Source organism: Falco biarmicus, chromosome 1 (genome assembly GCF_023638135.1).
Source record: "Falco biarmicus isolate bFalBia1 chromosome 1, bFalBia1.pri, whole genome shotgun sequence".
Taxonomy (NCBI): Eukaryota; Metazoa; Chordata; class Aves; order Falconiformes; family Falconidae; genus Falco; species Falco biarmicus.
Window position 1 is genome coordinate 19,399,667 of NC_079288.1, and position 17,530 is coordinate 19,417,196.

A 17,530-nucleotide genomic window follows, 5' to 3' on the forward strand; every position below is an offset into this window, starting at 1 on the left:
GTCGGGCTCAAATTGCAAATTGCTCCCTAATTTGCGAATCAGCATGTCATTAGCATCCCGAGAGCCGGCTGTTGCATGAGCCCAATTACCAGGCGTGGAGAATGGAAATGAAACTGTGTGCCGAGAGGCATATGTGGGGGGGCTCCGCGCTACGCTGGCAACCAGACACTCGTGCCCCTGCCGAGCCTGCCCCTCATGGAGCCCACTGCCTGGCTCCACTTTCTTCCCAACCCACCAAGGATGGGTGCCTGGGGTGGGGGCACCTGAGCCCCTCCTGCCCCCCTCAGCCTGTGCTGGGACCAGAGGCAAAGGTGTGCTTGAAGCTGGCAGATGGGCATGCCCCCCTGGTGTTGGCTGGTGGTCCCTGGGCATGCCGGTGGGCCCCCTCCCTCCACACCTGGGCTGGGTGCATCCAAACCCTTCAGTGAGCTGCCAGTGGATGGGTTTGCTCCCACCCCCTCTCCTGGGTGGGTGCAGGGACCCCTCTCCGGCTTTGCTGGGGCTGCCTGGCGTTTCGGCACCATTTATGGGGTTGGAGTCGGCACGGCGTCGGTGCGGTTTGGGGAAAGTCCCTGCCCAGCCCTTGGCAGGGGAGAGCGGCCCCCGCCCTGGGGAGCCCCCACCCTGCCCACCCAGTGCTGGGGGGGTGCGGAGACCTGCCAGGCTCCTGCCTGCCTGCCAGTCTCTTCACTGAGCGCCTGCCCCCTCCCTCACTGCCTGCTCTGTTGCAGGAAGAGATCCAGCAGCTGAAGAGCAAACTCGAGAAGGTGGAGAAAGAGCGTAACGAGCTCCGGCTCAACAGCGACCGCCTGGAGAGCAGGGTAGGTCCTTGACAGTACTGGGAGGGGGTACGGTGCCGTGCTGGATTGCCCCGGTGCCTGCACTGGCCCATGGTCCCGCTCCCCCCGCCCGCAGATCACAGAGCTGACATCGGAGCTGACAGACGAGCGGAACACCGGCGAGTCGGCCTCCCAGCTGCTGGACGCCGAGACGGCTGAGAGGCTGCGGGCTGAGAAGGAGATGAAGGACCTGCAGGTAAACATGCCTTTCCCTGGCCTCGCAGCGTCTCGTGGCCCCCTCCAGGCACTCACCACGGCCGTGCCCCCTCCCAGGCCAAGTACGATGCTCTGAAGAAGCAGATGGAGTCCATGGAGATGGAGGTGATGGAGGCTCGGCTCATCCGGGCGGCCGAGCTCAACGGGGAGCTCGACGATGATGATTCAGGTACCGTCCTGCCTCTGCTGCTCACTGCGGGCGCAGTCTGGGTCCATGGCTGCAGCACCGTGCCCCCCTCTCCATGGTGGCCCCGTACCACCCCACGCAGCCCCTCAGTGACCCTGTTTCCCCGCACAGGTGGCGAATGGCGGCTGAAATATGAGCGGGCGGTGCGGGAGATCGACTTCACTAAGAAACGGCTGCAGCAGGAGCTGGAGGACAAGCTGGAGGTGGAGCAGCAGGGCAAGAGGCAGCTGGAGCGGAGGGTGAGTGGGGCTCAGCCCTAGGGACCCCCCAGGTCCCCTCAGCATGGGGATGGGCTTGGGGTGGGCAGCCGCTGCCTGCTCGGAGCTGAGGGAGCACATGGCTGGAGCAGTGGGGACATGGTGGCTTCCCAGACCCCTCACCGCCCTGCCTGCTCCTGCCCACAGCTGACGGACCTGCAGGCAGACAGCGAGGAGAGCCAGCGGGCGCTGCAGCAGCTAAAGAAGAAGTGCCAGCGCCTGGCCGCGGAGCTGCAGGACACCAAGCTGCACCTCGAGGGACAGCAAGGACGCAACCATGACCTGGAGAAGAAGCAGCGGAGGTGGGGACCGCACGCGGGCAGTAGGGCAGACGCGGGGGGGGCAGCATCCTCGCCATGTGGCGAGCCTCTTGCAAAGTGGCATTACCATTTTAGCAGGGATTTGGGCACTTCACCAGCTTCCTCTTGGCCGAGGTGTCTCCAGCGGGACGGGGCTGCCCAGGCTGGGTGTGTTCATTGTGGGGGGACCTCGATGCCCTTGTAGGGGGCCCGGAGCTGAGCGATCCCCCCGTGTGGGGCCATGCCCCATGGTGGAGGCTGCTCGTGCCCTGCGGCTCTGCTCGGCACTCACTCTCATCCCATCCCCTCTCCCAACCCCAAAGTTTGCTAACGTTATTAAGCAGCAGGGACGCTTTCATCTCATTATGGTAATGATCACACACACAAATACAGCGAGAGAATCCAATCTAATTAATTTCAATTTCCGCGGATTGGAGTCTGTGCTAATGCAGCTGTTTATTACCCAGCGCGAGAAAAAATGGGGATTAGCTGCTGAGGTGTTTAACGCAGGTCACAAACTCAAGCGCAGAGTTATTTTCCAAGCCCCAAAGGCAGCGATTTTGGAGCAAACTCAGCTGATCCCATCCCAGGGGTATGGGGAGATGCTGTCCTGGTGCTGCCTGGCTCCAGGCTGTGCTGAGCACTCCCCCGCTGGGGGCTTGTGTCCTCTCCAGTAATGGGACCAGTGCCACCTCGCGTGGGACCACAGCTCGGGGCTGCAGCTGGGGGAGCCGAGCTGCCACAAGAGCCCATCTCTCCTGGAGAACCTACGTGCATTGCAGCCTCTCCATGTCCTGCATGGAGGGTGCGGTGTCCCTGGCTGCCTCCGTGTAGCTAAGCCCCCGCTGTTAGTAGCCACGGTCCCCTCTGGCACGTGCCAGCCCCGTGGGGTGGCTTCTGGGGCTGCTGGTTGCACTGCAGGTGCTGCACTCCCCATTAGCTGCTGAGTGAAGGCATTGGGAGGAGTTTGTCCGAGTGACTCCGTGACACTGTACTGGCAATTAAAGACTCATCAACAGCATGTTTTGAACGAGTACCCAGCAGCGCGCTGCCCTTCCTGGTGCCTGCTGCCATGGGATGGGAATGCTCGGCATGGTGCCGGTAGCTGGGGACCTGTCCCCAGTGCCGTCACGGGGCACTGAGTGCCTGCCCTGCTCTCCCCACACAGGTTTGACACCGAGCTCTCGCAGGCGCACGAGGAGGCCCAGCGGGAGAGGCTGCAGCGGGAGAAGCTGAGCCGTGAGAAGGACGTGCTGGTGGCTGAGGTCTTCGGCCTCAAGCAGCTGCTGGAGGTGGGTGGCTCGCGGTGCTGTCCCCAGTCTCCCAGTCGGCGGGTGCCCTGGGCTGACGATGACCCCCTCTCTTGGCAGGACAAGGATTCGGACATTGCGGGGCTGACACAGAAGGCGGAGGCGCTGGAGGCTGAGCTGCAGGACATCTCCTCCCAGGAGTCGAAGGATGAAGCCTCCCTGGCCAAGGTGAAGAAGCAGCTGAGGGACCTGGAGGCGAAGGTCAAAGACCAGGAGGAGGAACTGGACGAGCAGGCTGGGACCATCCAGATGCTGGAGCAGGTACAGCAGGGAGGGGCGAGGTTTCTGGGTGGGGTGGTTTCATGCAGGGTGGTTATTACCTGGGCTGGGCTTGCCCAGCAAGAGGAGGCGGTCACCCTCAGCCCGGCGTCGGGCCAGGCATCGCGGCTGCCGACACAGCTCCTGGCCCTCCATGCCATGGCTCGGCAGGTCACTGTGGGGCGGGCGGCCCGGCCGGCCTCGGACCAGGGGGTTTTGCGGGTGAGTGGCACCCAGGGAGTGGTGGTGGGGGTCCGCCCAGTGTCCCCTTTGCTCTGACCGTGTCCCCACCATTTGCAGGCCAAGCTGCGGCTGGAGATGGAGATGGAGCGGCTGCGGCAGACCCACGCCAAGGAGGTGGAGAGCCGTGACGAGGAGGTGGAGGAGATTCGGCAGTCGTGCCAGAAGAAGGTAGGGCTCGGCTGCGACCCCTCTGCCCAAGGAGGGGGCAGGATGCATCCCCGTGCCCTGGCTGGGTGCCGGGAGCTGCCAGCCGGGCACTGTCATGCAGCGCCCAGCTCCCACGCGGCCAGCCGCAGCCTGGCTCCACTGGCCCAGCAGGTCCGACCAGTCCCTCTGCCGCCCAGGCCAGTGCAAGCTGGGCTTTGTGCCTCTGGTTGCGCAAATACCTGGCTGGTGGGGTCACCCAGCATCCCCAGTATGTGGGGACACACGAAGAGGGGGGTCCCAGCCCCTTCCTGCCACCCTCACCGGCTGCCCGGGTTGTCCCCCAGCTGAAGCAGATGGAGGTGCAGCTGGAGGAGGAGTACGAGGACAAGCAGAAGGTACTGAGAGAGAAACGGGAGCTGGAGAGCAAGTTATCTGCTGTCAGCGAGCAGGTAGGGCACAGGGCAGCCAGGGACATGGCTCGCTTTGGGGACCCCAAGGTGGCCATGGTGGGGTGGGCACCCCACTGGCACAGTGCCCTGGCATGGTCCCCCCACCACAGGCCAACCAGCGGGACTTCGAGACGGAAAAGCGCCTGCGCCGGGACCTGAAGAGGACAAAGGCGCTGCTGGCTGATGCACAGATCATGCTGGACCACCTGAAGAACAATGCACCCAGCAAGAGGGAGATCGCCCAGCTCAAGAACCAGGTGTGCATCCAGACCCCCCCCCAAATCCGCAGCCCCTGAGGGACATGGGGTGTCCCTGTCCCCCAGCCAGGCGCTGAGCCGTGTTCCTGCAGCTGGAGGAGTCGGAGTTCACCTGTGCGGCTGCTGTTAAGGCCCGCAAGTCCATGGAGGTGGAGATTGAAGACCTCCACCTGCAGATCGACGATCTTGCCAAGGCCAAGGCAGGGGTAAGTGGATTTGGGGCCATTCCCCACCTGCACCCAGGGGGAGATCCCCACCGGCACTGCACATTGCCAGCAGGGTGACTCCACGCCGTCTGGGGGGTTTGGGGGGTGGGTGTCCTGGCTCTGGGGTGCGGTGGGAGACGCAGGCGGCTCCCCCCAGCTGGAGGAGCAGCTGAGCCGGCTGCAGCGGGAGAAGAATGAGGTGCAGAGTCGGCTGGAGGAGGACCAGGAGGACATGAATGAGCTGATGAAGAAGCACAAGGCGGCTGTGGCCCAGGTGAGGGGGGGCACAGCAGCTGCGGCACCCCAACCTCCCATAATGCCCCTCTTGGTGCCGGTGCAGTGGGGTCCCCTCTGACGGCCCCGGTGTGTCCCACAGGCGTCCCGGGACCTGGCGCAGATGAATGACCTCCAGGCACAGCTGGAGGAGGTCAACAAGGAGAAGCAGGAGCTGCAAGAGAAGGTGGGGAGCACTGACATCAGGCATGGGCATGCACCCTGAGTGAAGCCGGGGGGGACGGCAAGCATGCAGGGACTCGCTGCCCACACTGTGGGGGAACCCCCTGCACCCAAGGGGGGTGCAGAGCAGTCTCATTGTGAGCTCCCCATTGGGATGGGAGCAGCAGGGCCAGCAGCTCCGCTCCAAGGCCGGGTGGTGGGGGGCCAGGGAGGTTGCCGTTGAGGCTAAGGCTGTGCACCCCCTGCAGCTGCAAGGCTTGCAGAGCCAGCTGGAATTCCTGGAGCAATCCATGGTGGACAAGTCGCTAGTGAGCCGGCAAGAGGCCAAGATCCGCGAGCTGGAGACCAGGCTGGAGTTTGAGCGGACACAAGTCAAGCGCCTGGAGGTAGGCACCGGGCTCTCCCTCTGCTCCAGCTGGGACTGGGATGCAATGGGAACATGATGCCCAGGGGTCTGCTGAGCGCATCCCCAATATCCCCTCCATGGGACCCCCCACACTGCAGCCCTCCCCTGCCGGCAGCCTGTCCCCATCCCTGCCGGGAAAGCTCTCTGCAAGCGCCGATAACAGTAATCCACCATCCAGCCTGGCAAAGTGCTGCTCTTCCCATGCATTGACTTAGGGAAATTATAGACTCTCCCGGCCCCGCTAAATGCAGCCTGCTTTATATTCTGCCGTTGCAGCTCTGCTGGGGAGTGGAGCAGCTTAGCTCTCCTCTTAATATTTTCCTAGCTATTATTTCCCTTCTCCGCTCTCTCTGCCGGGGCCATAAATATGCAGTGGCTGGCTCAGTGGCTGGGGGAGAATGGGAGCTATTTTTTCCCTACGTTACACGCTTTAATTACTTCACACACAGTTAAATCTATTTTTCCAATTCAACAAAGCCCCTGTGGTTGTTCTGCCCCTTCCCTGGCCCTAGCGGGGTTTTCTTCTCCATCTCCTTGTGTACATTCGTGGGGATGGGATCCATCCCTGCGTGAGCCCTTGGTGGGTGTTGTTGCAGGGTGGGGGGTCCAGGGGGGATCTGGGGTGACCCTGTGCCCGCTGCTCCGCAGAGCCTGGCCACGCGGCTGAAGGAGAACATGGAGAAGCTGACGGAGGAGCGAGATCAGCGCGCAGCCGCCGAGAACCGGGAGAAGGAGCAGAACAAGCGGCTGCAGCGACAGCTCCGCGATGTCAAGGAGGAGATGGGTGAGCTGGCCAAGAAGGAGGCAGAGGCCAGCCGCAAGAAGCACGAGCTGGTGAGGCACCCAGCGATGGGTCTGGGCAGGGGGACAGGGGGGTTTCCCCAGGGTATCCATCTCACCCCGCTCCTTCCCCACAGGAGATGGACCTGGAGAGCCTGGAAGCTGCCAACCAGAGCCTGCAGTCAGACCTGAAGCTGGCCTTCAAGCGCATCGGGGACCTGCAGGCGGCCATCGAGGATGAGATGGAGAGTGACAGCAACGAGGACCTCATCAACAGGTGAAAGCGCCTGGGCCTGGCTCGCACGCGAGGCACCTCACTGGGCTCACCGCTTCTCCTTGCCACTTCTGAAATGCCATGGGGACCCCTCGGCTCTGCCTGGCCCTGGCAGAACGCCGCCTGTCCATCCGTCCATCCATGCATTGTGCACACGTGCATCCGTCCGTCCGTGCATCATGCACATGTGCATCTGTCCATGCACCCGTGCATCCGTCCATCCATGCATTGTGCATCCGTGCACATGTGCATCAGTCCGTGCATCTGTGGCTCCCTCCCTCCCTCCACCCACAGCCCCCGTGCAGCTTCACCTGCTTGTGGAGGTGCCTGAAATGCAGCCGTGCCGTGCTGGCTGGCTGGAAACAGCCCGGGGAGGCCCAGGAGCCAGGGCAGCACAGGCTGGCAGGAGGTCTGGGACACTGGGATCCAGCCCAGCCCAGGACAGAATCATAGAATCACAGAATCATTTAGGTTGGAAAAGACCTTTAAGATCATCAAGTCCACCCATTAACCCGGCATGGCCAAGCCCACCACTGACCCATGTCCCCCAGGGCTGCGGCTTTTACATAGCTCCTACGGTGGTGACTCCACCTCCCCAGGCAGCCTGTTCCAGGGCTTGACAACCCTTTCAGTGAAGCCATTTTTCCCAACATCCCATCTAAACCTCCCCTGGCACAACTTGAGGCCGTTTCCTCTTGTCCCATCACTTGTTACTTGGGAGAAGAGACCAACCCCCACCTCGCTACAGCCCCCTTTCAGTAGCTGTAGAGTGGGGTCCCCCCTGCGCCCCCTTTTCTCCAGGCTGAACCGCCCCCAGCTCCCTCAGCCACCCTCCATCAGACTGGTGCTCCAGACCCTTCCCCACCCCCATTGTCCATCTCTGGACACGCTCCAGCACCCGACCTGGGATGATGGGATCCAGTGCAGGATGCTGGGTGCAGGCCTGTGCCAGGGGTGCAGGGCAGCCACACCTCCCTCCCCTGGCCCTCCCCCACCATTTAATTTACCCCCCATTATTTCCCCACCCACTTGGTCTTTTTTTTTGTCTTTTTTTTTTTTTCCTTTCATTTGATTTCCTTTCTGTTGTGTTTCTCCCTCCTCCGACCCCCCCAACCCCTCCCAGTTTGCAGGACATGGTGGCAAAGTATCAGAAAAGAAAGAGTAAACTGTGAGGAGCTTCTCTTTCCTTCCTCCCCTCCCCTAACCCCTACCTCACCCCCACGGGCCGGGGTCCCGCATGCCACTGGCCCACCTCCGCATGCCCTAACAGCATCCATGGCATGGCACATAACTGCATCCCATGGGGGGGGCACGGGATGAGCCCCCAGGCTGGGGCTGGCGGGGGTTGCTCTGCCATGGCTAACGATGAGCGTGTCGGCACGGGGCGGTGATGGAGCCCCGCTGCCAAGCACAATTAATATCCCCCTGCCACGGTCGCTCCCCCGCGACCCGGGTCCTGCTTAACTAATGGCACGCTCGCCCGGACATAAATTGTGTTTGACGTGGTGTTTAATTCTGATGGTTATAAAACCTCAGCTGCCCCCAGAGTTTGTTTACGGGGCTCGCTGGGGGTTTTTTTGTTGTCATTTTGTGGGTTTTTGTTGTGGTTTTGTTGTGTTTTTTTTTCCCAAGCTGAGCGTTGCCTGGATGTATTTGCAGGGGAGGGAGACGCACGTGATGGAGTGCAGCTCGTTGCTTTGAATTTAACAAGGAGGATTCGTATACAGGGTCTATCCCAGCCTGTCCCCTGTGCTGTCTGCTGCTGTCCCCGGGCAGGGAATAAGCCCAAAGCCGGGTGGATAAAACGGCCGTTTAAGATCATATGATATATTCCTTCCCCGGCAGCAGCTCAGTGGGAGCCCTTGCCTCTCGCCGGCCGGCGGCAGGGTGGGGAGAGAGGGGGCTGTGCCGCTTCGATTTCCTTATAGATCCCGCCGGTACTGCCATAACCCTAATGAAAGCAGTAAGCAGTTAGGTATTAAGGGAGATTTATGCAAGGATGCTTTTAACGTGGAGGAATGGATTTTGCAATGCATACAGCACCTTCTTTCTAAAGGCAATCAATATGGTTACGAACAGCCGTTATAAATTAGATGGTTTAAGCCAGATAGGGCTTTTTTTACACCGGGACGTAAATCAGGGGCTCTCCGGCATGGCAGGGCTGTAAATCTGTCCGCTGCACTCCTGTGCCTGCCTTGCCGGAGTCATTTCTGTTCTGCCTGCTAAACTCCTGTTTACCCAGGGCCATCAACATTGCTCTTCCTTGCTGTAATTTTGCACTTGATGGTGGCCTATAAAATGAACCCACTCATTTCCTTCCCAGCCCCGGAGCTGGAAATCTCCTGTTTCTGGAGCCATGCCCTGCCTGCTGCCCCTCGCTGCCCTGATGCCGGCCCTGCTGTCTTACCTCTCCAGCCATGCAGCGGCATGGGGGGATGCTGGGCAGAGCGTGCAGGAGCCCCTCGGCTGCGCAGGGGCATGGTTTGGGGGTTCAGGGAGTGCGTGGCACAGCTGTGCTTCGGGGAGCCCCTAGCATGCAAGGTTGAGCTGTACGCATACAGGTTGTGCCCCGAGAGGTGGAGCAGGACCGTGGGATGGTGCTTTGCCCATGTCAGGGTACACAGGCAGTGGATGCTGGGGTGGTTCAGCGCCCACCAGCGCAATTTTGCCCCTCCAGCACCCAAAATCTCACTGCCCCATGCTCACTTATTTCTTTCTCCCACCCTGACCCACGCTTCTGGCAGTGATGGTGACTCGGACGTGGACTCAGAGCTGGAGGACCGTGTGGACGGGGTGAAGTCCTGGCTCTCCAAGAACAAAGGCTCCTCCAAAGCGCTCTCGGATGATGGCAGCCTGAAGGGCAGCAGGTGGGTGCAGGACTGGGCACGGGGCTGGCTGGCAGAGGACAGGGTGAGCTGTGCCGGCAGATGGCCAGGCTGTGGGGTGGGCACCCATGGGATGTGGCACACGGTGCCATGCTCCCACCCCGTTCTTGTGTGGCTGGCCAGGAAAGGGTTAATGCTGGCGAGCGGCTTGATATCCATTAGGGACACATGTCCTTCACCCAGGGGGACCTCCCTGGTCCCCCTCCCCATCATCCCACCCACTGCAGCACCGAGACCCAGCCTGGAGGCGCAGGGGTGTCTGCAGCCCCCACCCTGCCTGCCTCCCCAGGGTTTGTGGCAGGGAGCTCTAGCCCTGTGCATCATCCCAGGCTGAATCCCCACTCCATCCTCCCCTCATTTGCAGCCCCACCACATCCCTCCCTACACCTCTCGGCAAACACTGGCTGCCCACACAGCCCCCAGCAGAGGGGGGGACATGCCCAGGTGCCCCCATGGCACAACGCTGAGCTCTCACCTGCTGAGCACAGATTGCTTTGATCCAAACCCGTTTTTCTAGCAAGGCTCCAGGACTCCCAGGGGGCTACCCTCCCCCCAGCTCTGCCAAGCAGGGAGAAAAAAATCTGAGCCAGTTTTTGTTAATTGGTTTAATTTATTCAACGGTGCAGATGTAAAACATTTTGTTATTGGAGATAATTCCACCTTTTCTGAAGTCAGGAATCAAATGCAGTCCAGGTAGCCGACAATGAAATAAATTGAACACAACACTTTAAAGGGGAATCAAAGAGCTGGGCTAGAACAATTCCCCCATTTACATGACATTTTTCCACGATGCTATTTCCCGCTGACGCAAATTACCGAGGCTGCCTCGCCGATGCACTGCCCCCCCCCCGCCCGCTCATCTCCATCTCTTTCTTGTCTCCCTGGTACATGCGGGGGCCACGGTGCCACCGGCACAGGTCAGCCCCGCCGGAAGGTCCCGAGGGCGAGGAGCGCCCGGTGTCGGTGTTGAGCTGCCTCAGCTATAGGAAGCGGCCAAGCCTCAAGGACTCCATAGGCGGCCGCGGGGATGAGCAGACGCTCTTCAGTGCGCTTGGCGAGCGACCACCTTCCCCTGAGCGTGCTGCCCGCAGGGCGGCCCGGGGCGGTGAGCCCGAGGACCAGGCAGCCATCATCGCCCGTGCCTTCGCCGATGCCAGCGGCCGGGCTCGCCAAGGGCTGGGCAAGCGTTGGTCCCTCTCGGCTGCCGATGGTGAGAAAGCCTCCGTCGCCTCTGCCCCGGTGAGCAGGGCCTCCTCCGCCTCCTGGCGCGGGCTGGAGGACGGGGACGAGGGGGACGAGAGGTGCTCAGTGCTGAGCTTCGCCCTCTCCAGCCCCGGGAGCTTGCGGAGCCGGCGTGGGGGGCCTGAGGGTCGCCCCGAGTCGCGGCTCTCCCTGGCCCGCAGCCACCTGGAAGAGGCAGACGAGGGGTCCCGTGGGCAGCACACCCTGGGGCGCAGCTTCTCTGTGCCCCCCCGGCCCCGCAGCGCTGCCTCCGAGGACGGGGGTCCCAGGGACGCCCAGCCCGTGGGGCACCGCTCCTACCTCGACCCCGACTTGGAAGCTGCCATCCAAGAGGTGCTGAGCTACCGCACACCGCGGGCCGGGGGCTGCTCCAGCCCCGAGGCCGACTCGGGGGATGATGGCCGGAGTGTGCGGAGCACACGGAGCACACGGAGCGCGGCCCCCCTGGGCGCTGCTGACCACCCGCTCGGCAGCCTCCGCCGCTCTGCATCCGCCCTTGACTTCTCCTGGCACACCTGCCGGCACCGCAGCAGCTCAGGCTCCTCTGAGGAAGAGGAGGAGCGGAAAAAGAAGAGCACCAAGAAGAAATCCAAGAAGGCCAAGAAGAAATCCAAGAAGAAGAAGAAGCAGCAGTCATCATCCGACTCAGATTCCTCCTCCGATTCCTCCTCCGGCTCCACCAGCTCCTACCGCAGCACCTCCAGTGTCAAGAAGGGCCCGCGGTCAGCGGGGGGCGAGGAGCCGGTACGTCCCAGCCGTGGCAAGAAAGAGGAGAAGCAACGGAAGAAGCAGGTCGACAGCCTGATGATGAAGTACCTGTACCGGCCCGAGAGCGATTGAGGCAGGAGGTGGGAGCAGTGTGTGCCGTGCAGCATGAACCTCCCCGTGTGCCACTAACCACCCACCCTAACCCTCGCCTGGCTCCAGGCACGGAGCCCACCTCCGCCGGGCACCCCAGGATGGGGCACCCCGCTGCACCCACAGCAGCCCTGCTTTTGGGGTGCTGCAGGGCATCCTCGACGCATCTCCGGCTGTGGGGAGCATCCCCGGCATGGCCGCAGTGGGACCAGCAGCTGCCCGTGCTGCCAAGATGCAGCATGTTCGGAATTAGCGGCTGCAACACACGGGACACCGGGAAGCTCTAATCTCTTCCTGGCTCCCCAGCCACCGGTCGGGATGCAGCTGAATTTATTCCTTCAGGAAATTCAAGGGCTCTCTGGGCAGCACAGCATCCCTGCTTGCCCCGGGGCATTTGCCACCCCGGGGGCGGCAGTGGGTCCCGAGGGTGGCGAGGAGGAGCGGGACGAGTACTAACAAGCACTTGCTGCAGTGTGTGAGCGCGGAGGGGGCAGCACCCACAGGAGGAGGTTGGGTGGGCAGTTGGGGCTCGGAGGTGTTTCTCAGGGCGGCCGCATCCTGCTGCCCTGCTCCGTGTCGGTGCCTGTGCCGGGGAGTCAGGGTGCCAGCACCCTCACCCTGCTGGGCTCTGGGGCTCAGCACCCTGTTCGATGGCAGAGGAGAGGGTGCACCCAGGCTCGCTGGCAGCGATTTCAGAGTGGGTTCGATCCTTTCCAACTGTTCGAATAGCAGAAAGGCCGGAGGAAGGAAAAAAAGCCTTTTGGAAATGTCACAGTCGGGCTGCCTGCTGCCTGTCAGGGCCAGGGAAGGCGTCGTGGGGTTGCAGGGGGAGAAACCCCCCCAGCACCCAGCCATGGTGGGCTCTGGTGCAGCCAGGACCCTCAAGCAGTGATGCCCATGGGCAGTGGTGTTTGCACCCGTGACCATGTGCCTTTGAGCTGGTGGTGCTGGGTGCCCATGGGGTGGCATCTCCCAGGCAGGCTCAGCTCCACCGCGGAGCAGCGCCTCGACCCGGGCAGTGGAGCATGTCCCAAATATCTCAGAAATAATATATTGGCTATGGAGGCTCCATCCAGTGGGCTGCCAGCACCGGCTCACCATGGCTCCCGGTGCAGCCGGAGGGGCCATGTGCCTGGCAGTGGCACTGCAGCACGCTGGGGGCGTGGAGACCCCCCTGCCCCCCACTAACCCTGCTCTCTCCCACACAGCCCCCCCAGCTCCCGGCACACCTTCACCTACGACAGATGGGACGAGGAGCAGGACACCGGGGAAAGCACACGCCGCTACTCCCACAGCTCCCCCAGCGCCAGCGAGGCAGACAGCCGGGCCACCGAGACCCCTGCCTAGCCCCCCCACCATTTCCCATCACCACAGAAACACTCAGCTCCACGGGGCCACCCCGGGCAGCCGGTATTTCTTCTGCACGGGGGGGGGACACACGCAGCCACCCCCCAGCCTCGGCCTTTTGGGGGGAGCAGCCCGGCCGGCTCGCTGGCTGCAGCCCCCATGCCACCCCCACCCTCCCACCTCCCGTCTGTCCTCGGCGGCAGAGCCAGCAGCTCCGGCACCCTGGGTTTAATTCCTCAGTGCCTGCTGGCTCCTTATTTTATAACTTAAACACCCCCCCCTCCTCCAGGCACCCCGCCATCCTCTTAAGCCCCTTTTAGTTGAGCCAAAGACGTCTCTCGCTGGCCGGGCCCTGGGGAGCAGCCGCCCAGCAGCTGGGAAGGGGACATGGGGACGGGGTTTCACGTGCCCACCCGGGTTGTCGTCGCCCCCACCCAGGCCCCCCACCCCTGCCTGGTTGTTTTGCACTAGCCCAGCTGTGCGCCCCCCCCCTACCCCCTTTACTTTCAGTATGAAAATAAACGTCATTTCTGGCTGGTGACACCGGCTGCTGCCTGCTCCACGTGGGGGGGGGGGGGGGTGTGTCACTGCGTTTGGAGGGGGTGTTGCATGGCAGCAGGGTCTGGTGGGATGGATCCAGCCCGGGTGAGGAGGTGGGACTGTATGGAAGGGCCAAGCCAGGCTCCTTCCTGGAGCCTGCTGCACCCATGGGTGACAGGGAGGGAAGGGGGGAGACGGCCCTCGTGGGTGCCGGCACTGAATCATTTATCAATCTTCATAAATATGCAGATGAGCAGCGCGGATGGGAGCCCTCTGCCTGCCAGCGTTAATTATTTAACGCGGAGGAGATGGTGATGTGCATTGCTGGCTGCCTGCGCAGCATGTGGCTTGGCCTCGGCTCCAGCACCCGCAGGCCAGTGCTGGGTGATGCCCCCTGCCCACACCCCCCAGCCCCAGGGATCCCCTGCACCCCCAGGACCCCCCGCACCCCTGGCACCCTGCAAACCAGGTCATTCGATCCCTTTCCCCACTGTCTCTTTGAAACAAATGGGCCGAGCTCAGCGCTCGCTGCCATAAAGCCACGCTGCGCTAATGCGCTTTCATTAAGTGGGAGCGATCTAATGATAATAAAATGGCACATTTAACATTAAAACATTTAACTTGACTCCTAAGCAAGTGTGTCTCTCCACGCTGTTCCAGCTCCATCTTCATGAAGCTGACAAAGCTCCTTAATTTGTTTCCAGGGAGCGGGTGCTCAGTAGAGACTGCTTGGCACTGCGCGGCATGAGGGATGCCGGGATGCAGGGATACAGGGATGCTGGGATGTGGGGAGGCAGTGTGCTGGGGTGCTGGGATGTGGGGATGGAGGGATGCAGGATAGCAAGACATGGGGATGCAGGGGTGCTGAGTACCATGATGCTGGTGTGGGGGGATGCTGGCTTGTCAGGATCCAGGGTGCAGTGGTACAGGGATGCAAAAGAGCTGGGATATGGGGATGGAGGGATGCTGGGATGCAGGGGTATGGGAATGCAAGGGTGCTGGGATGTGGTGATGGAAGGGTGCTGGGGTGCACAGACAGAGGGCTGCTGGGATGGGGGAGTGCCAGGGTGCTGTGTGCTGGGATGCTGGAGTGTGAGGATGCAGCGTAGCTGGGCTGTGCAGCATGTTGGGACACCAGGATGGAGGGGCGTGATGATACATGGGGATGCAGGGATGTGGGGATGCCGGCACACTGGTGTGCAAGGACACAGGGATGCAGGGACAGCTGCAGGCCAGTGCAATGCTGTGTGGGCATGGCACCTACAGTGCAGCCCGGAGCACACCGGGGAAGCGGGTGATGGCGAAGGGGGCCGTGCTGTGGGATGGCTCCTCGCCCAGGCTCAGCTCGCACAGCAGCTTCCCCACCACTGGTGCCAGCTTGAACCCATGGCCTGTGGGGAGGATGGTGGCGTGGGGGACCCAGCCACCCCCATGGCCCTGGCCAGCTCTGGGGGGCCAAGCTGGGGGAGTGGGGTGACCTCACCTACCTGAGAAGCCAGCCCCAATGATGATGTTGCTGAACTTGGGGTGCCTGTCCAGGATAAAATCTTCATCTGGGGTGTTCTGGGGGAGCCGTGGGGTGAGGCTGTGGCCAGGGGTCCTCTCCTGGACCCACGGTTCGGGGGGGGAAGGGATGGCAGGATCGACCCTGGGGTGGGGGAGGGGTTCAGACCCTGGGCAGATGGGTCCTGCTCCCGAGGGGAGGTCTCACCGTGTAGAGGCAGGTCTCCACCACGGCCGGCTGGGGCTCCAGCCTGGGCAGGTAACTGCTGATGAAGTTGCTCAGGAGGGTGACGTAGGGGTGGGGGGCACCCGGGGGAGCCCGGTCCCGCTCTTCAGGGTCAGCGGGGCTGCCGTGATGGTAGCACACCTGGGGGAGAGCTGGTCAGGGCAGGCTGGCCAGGGGGTCCCCCACCACCACCGTGCCCTGCTCACCTTCACCAGCCCCGGGTACTCGAGTGCTGGCAGCCCGTAGATGCTGCGGGGGGCTTGGGGCAGCCCCAGGGTTATGAAGCAGGGACCAGCCCGGCCTGCACTGGGGCTTGCGGGGTCCTTCTCCTTCCAGTAGCAGACGTCGATGCGCAGGGGCTGGGGTCACCACGTTAGCTCCGGCCGCGGCCACCCCACCCCACGGTGCCACCAACCCTTACCTGCAGCGGCAGGCAGAGACCCAGGGGTGCCACAAGGTCACTGGTCCAGGCTCCAGCCGCGATGATGAGCCGGGGGGCTCGGTACACCCCAGTGGTGGTGGTGATGGTGAGCACAGCCCCGGGTTCAATGTGCAGCACCTTCTCCCCATCCCGCAGGGTCCCCCCGTGCCGGCAAAAGACCTCCTGGGTGAGGATGGTGACAGGAGGGTCTGTGGGAACAGAGCCAGGGGACACCCCCATCCCATCCCCTCAGCAGCACCCACCTGCACTGCCCGCAGTGCCCGGTCAGCGAAGAGCACCCCGCCGGTGTGGTCCCACAAAGCCACCTCACCAGCGTGGAGCTGCAGGCCAGGAAAGCGCCAGGCCAGCGTCACGGTGTCAAGGACCTGGTCGGCACCCAGGCTGCGCCGGCAGCTCTCCAGCTCCGGGTTGCCCGCTGGCCCCAGCACCACCAGCCCCGTTCGCCTGCATCCCACCAGCCATGTCAGCTCCCCCTGCTCCCCTTTCCTGTGCAAACCCACCCCTTGCTTTGCCTCTGGGGGAAACTGAGGCACAGCAGCACCGGTGATGCTCAGGATGTGCTGGGATGGGGTGCTGGGTGATACGGGCAGGGCACGTGGGGTGGTGCATGCAGAGGGTCTGAACACTGGCATCATGCTTTGCCCCCCCCCCCTAATTACAGCAAGTGCCATCAGCCCTGACCCTGGCAGCAAAGATTTGTTTAGATGCTCATTTCCTTAACGGCGCTTCCTTTACTGAGCCACATAAATCACCAAGAGCAGCTGCCTGCCAGAGTGGCCTCATCCTGCCCAGTGCTGCATCCCACCAGGGCAGCAGCCACAGCCCCCAGCCCAGCCCCGCGGGGAGGGGACGGTGCCCGGTGGGGGCTGCGTCCCTGTCCCCGTCACCTGTAGAGGCTGATGCCAGCCTCAGCCTCCAGCCGCTGCCAGAGGTGGAAGCAGTCGGGCATCATGCGGGCGTAGGGCACGCGGGGGTAGGCGCTGCAGGTGATGCGGCTCTGCCCGTGCGAGCTGCCCCGCGAGTGGGGCAGGATGAACTGTGGGACACGGGGGATGTGGGGGTGACTGCGCCTGCTGCCAACCCCGCTGGGCCCCACATGCATCGGTGCTGTGCCACAGCAGGCACCTGGGGACACAGCCTGCCCTGCCGGCCACGGCGCTGGGACACAGCAGGAAATGGGGTCCTGGTGCTGGGGACACGGGAGTGCTGGCACTGGGAATGTGAGGGTCCTGGCACTGGGGATGTGAATGTCCTGGTGCTGGGGACACGGGAGTGCTGGCACCGGGGACGTGAGGGTCCTGGCGCTGGGGATGTGAGGGTCCTGGCACTGGGGACACAGGGGTGCTGGCACTAGGGACCAGGGGTGCCAGCGATGGCTCCGCTCTGTGCCATGGCAGAAGGCAGCCAGGTCTGCAGGTACCCACCCCAGCACATCAAGGATGGGGACACAATGGGATGGGGACACAACAGGGCCGGGGACATGGCAGGGCTGGGGACACTGGTACCTGCTCCAGCAGGAGGGTGTTCCTGTGGCGCTGGGCCAGGTGGTAGGCAGCGAAGGAGCCCTGGATGCCGGCTCCGATGACAATGGCATCGTAGGTGGCCTGGTGGGGCTGGCTGGTGGCAGCCATGTCTGTCCCTGTCCCTGTCCTTATCCCTGCAAGCAGCCAGGAGCTGAGCCAAGGGGAGGGACAGGGCAGAGTCCAGCCGGTCCGAGCGGATGGCGGAGCCTTGGCTGCCCTCCAGCCCCATGGGGACAGCAGGGGCATGCGGGGGCCACATCCTTCCCACGCCTCAGCGCTGGCCGGGCAGGAGCACCCCCACTCCCCCACTGATGCCAGCACCCGGTCCTGCCAAGGAAGGCAGCTCGTCCGGCAGCGATGGCACAGCCGGCAGCGTGGGG

The 17,530-nt window shown here is 62.9% G+C and overlaps 3 protein-coding genes across 17 annotated transcripts in view; 2 read left to right on the plus strand and 1 right to left on the minus strand.

Moving 5' to 3' along the window:
* The window catches only part of MYO18A (myosin XVIIIA), a 38,833-nt gene extending 25,376 nt beyond the window's left edge, over positions 1–13,457 (plus strand). For 12 of the 15 annotated variants that reach the window (XM_056352626.1, XM_056352712.1, XM_056352882.1 and 9 more), the window contains 19 exons: positions 732–821; positions 916–1,035; positions 1,113–1,224; positions 1,354–1,481; positions 1,647–1,801; positions 2,967–3,090; positions 3,169–3,369; positions 3,667–3,777; positions 4,101–4,205; positions 4,316–4,462; positions 4,555–4,668; positions 4,826–4,942; positions 5,045–5,128; positions 5,373–5,510; positions 6,179–6,364; positions 6,448–6,587; positions 7,708–7,752; positions 9,329–9,451; positions 12,778–13,457. In XM_056352626.1, coding sequence (XP_056208601.1) covers positions 732–821; positions 916–1,035; positions 1,113–1,224; positions 1,354–1,481; positions 1,647–1,801; positions 2,967–3,090; positions 3,169–3,369; positions 3,667–3,777; positions 4,101–4,205; positions 4,316–4,462; positions 4,555–4,668; positions 4,826–4,942; positions 5,045–5,128; positions 5,373–5,510; positions 6,179–6,364; positions 6,448–6,587; positions 7,708–7,752; positions 9,329–9,451; positions 12,778–12,916 — 2,379 coding nt within the window. In that variant the 3' untranslated portion in view covers positions 12,917–13,457. The remainder of the gene's footprint in view (positions 1–731; positions 822–915; positions 1,036–1,112; positions 1,225–1,353; positions 1,482–1,646; positions 1,802–2,966; positions 3,091–3,168; positions 3,370–3,666; positions 3,778–4,100; positions 4,206–4,315; positions 4,463–4,554; positions 4,669–4,825; positions 4,943–5,044; positions 5,129–5,372; positions 5,511–6,178; positions 6,365–6,447; positions 6,588–7,707; positions 7,753–9,328; positions 9,452–12,777) is intronic. The other 3 variants (XM_056352801.1, XM_056353730.1, XM_056353826.1) reach the window with 1 other exon arrangement.
* LOC130158169 (NF-kappa-B-activating protein-like) lies at positions 9,461–12,771 on the plus strand. Its single transcript, XM_056358727.1, has one exon. It carries the CDS (start codon positions 10,259–10,261, stop codon positions 11,549–11,551), a length of 1,293 nt encoding a protein of 430 aa, XP_056214702.1. The 5' UTR covers positions 9,461–10,258; the 3' UTR covers positions 11,552–12,771.
* A 557-nt stretch (positions 13,458–14,014) lies between the features above and the next one.
* On the minus strand, positions 14,015–17,285 carry PIPOX (pipecolic acid and sarcosine oxidase). Its single transcript, XM_056358849.1, has 8 exons — positions 17,133–17,285; positions 16,515–16,663; positions 15,870–16,071; positions 15,607–15,789; positions 15,392–15,544; positions 15,168–15,326; positions 14,944–15,019; positions 14,015–14,847 (listed from the first exon to the last, which is right to left on the minus strand). Exons 1-8 carry the CDS (start codon positions 17,256–17,258, stop codon positions 14,717–14,719), a joined length of 1,179 nt encoding a protein of 392 aa, XP_056214824.1. The 5' UTR covers positions 17,259–17,285; the 3' UTR covers positions 14,015–14,716.
* Between the last annotated feature and the right edge of the window lie 245 nt (positions 17,286–17,530).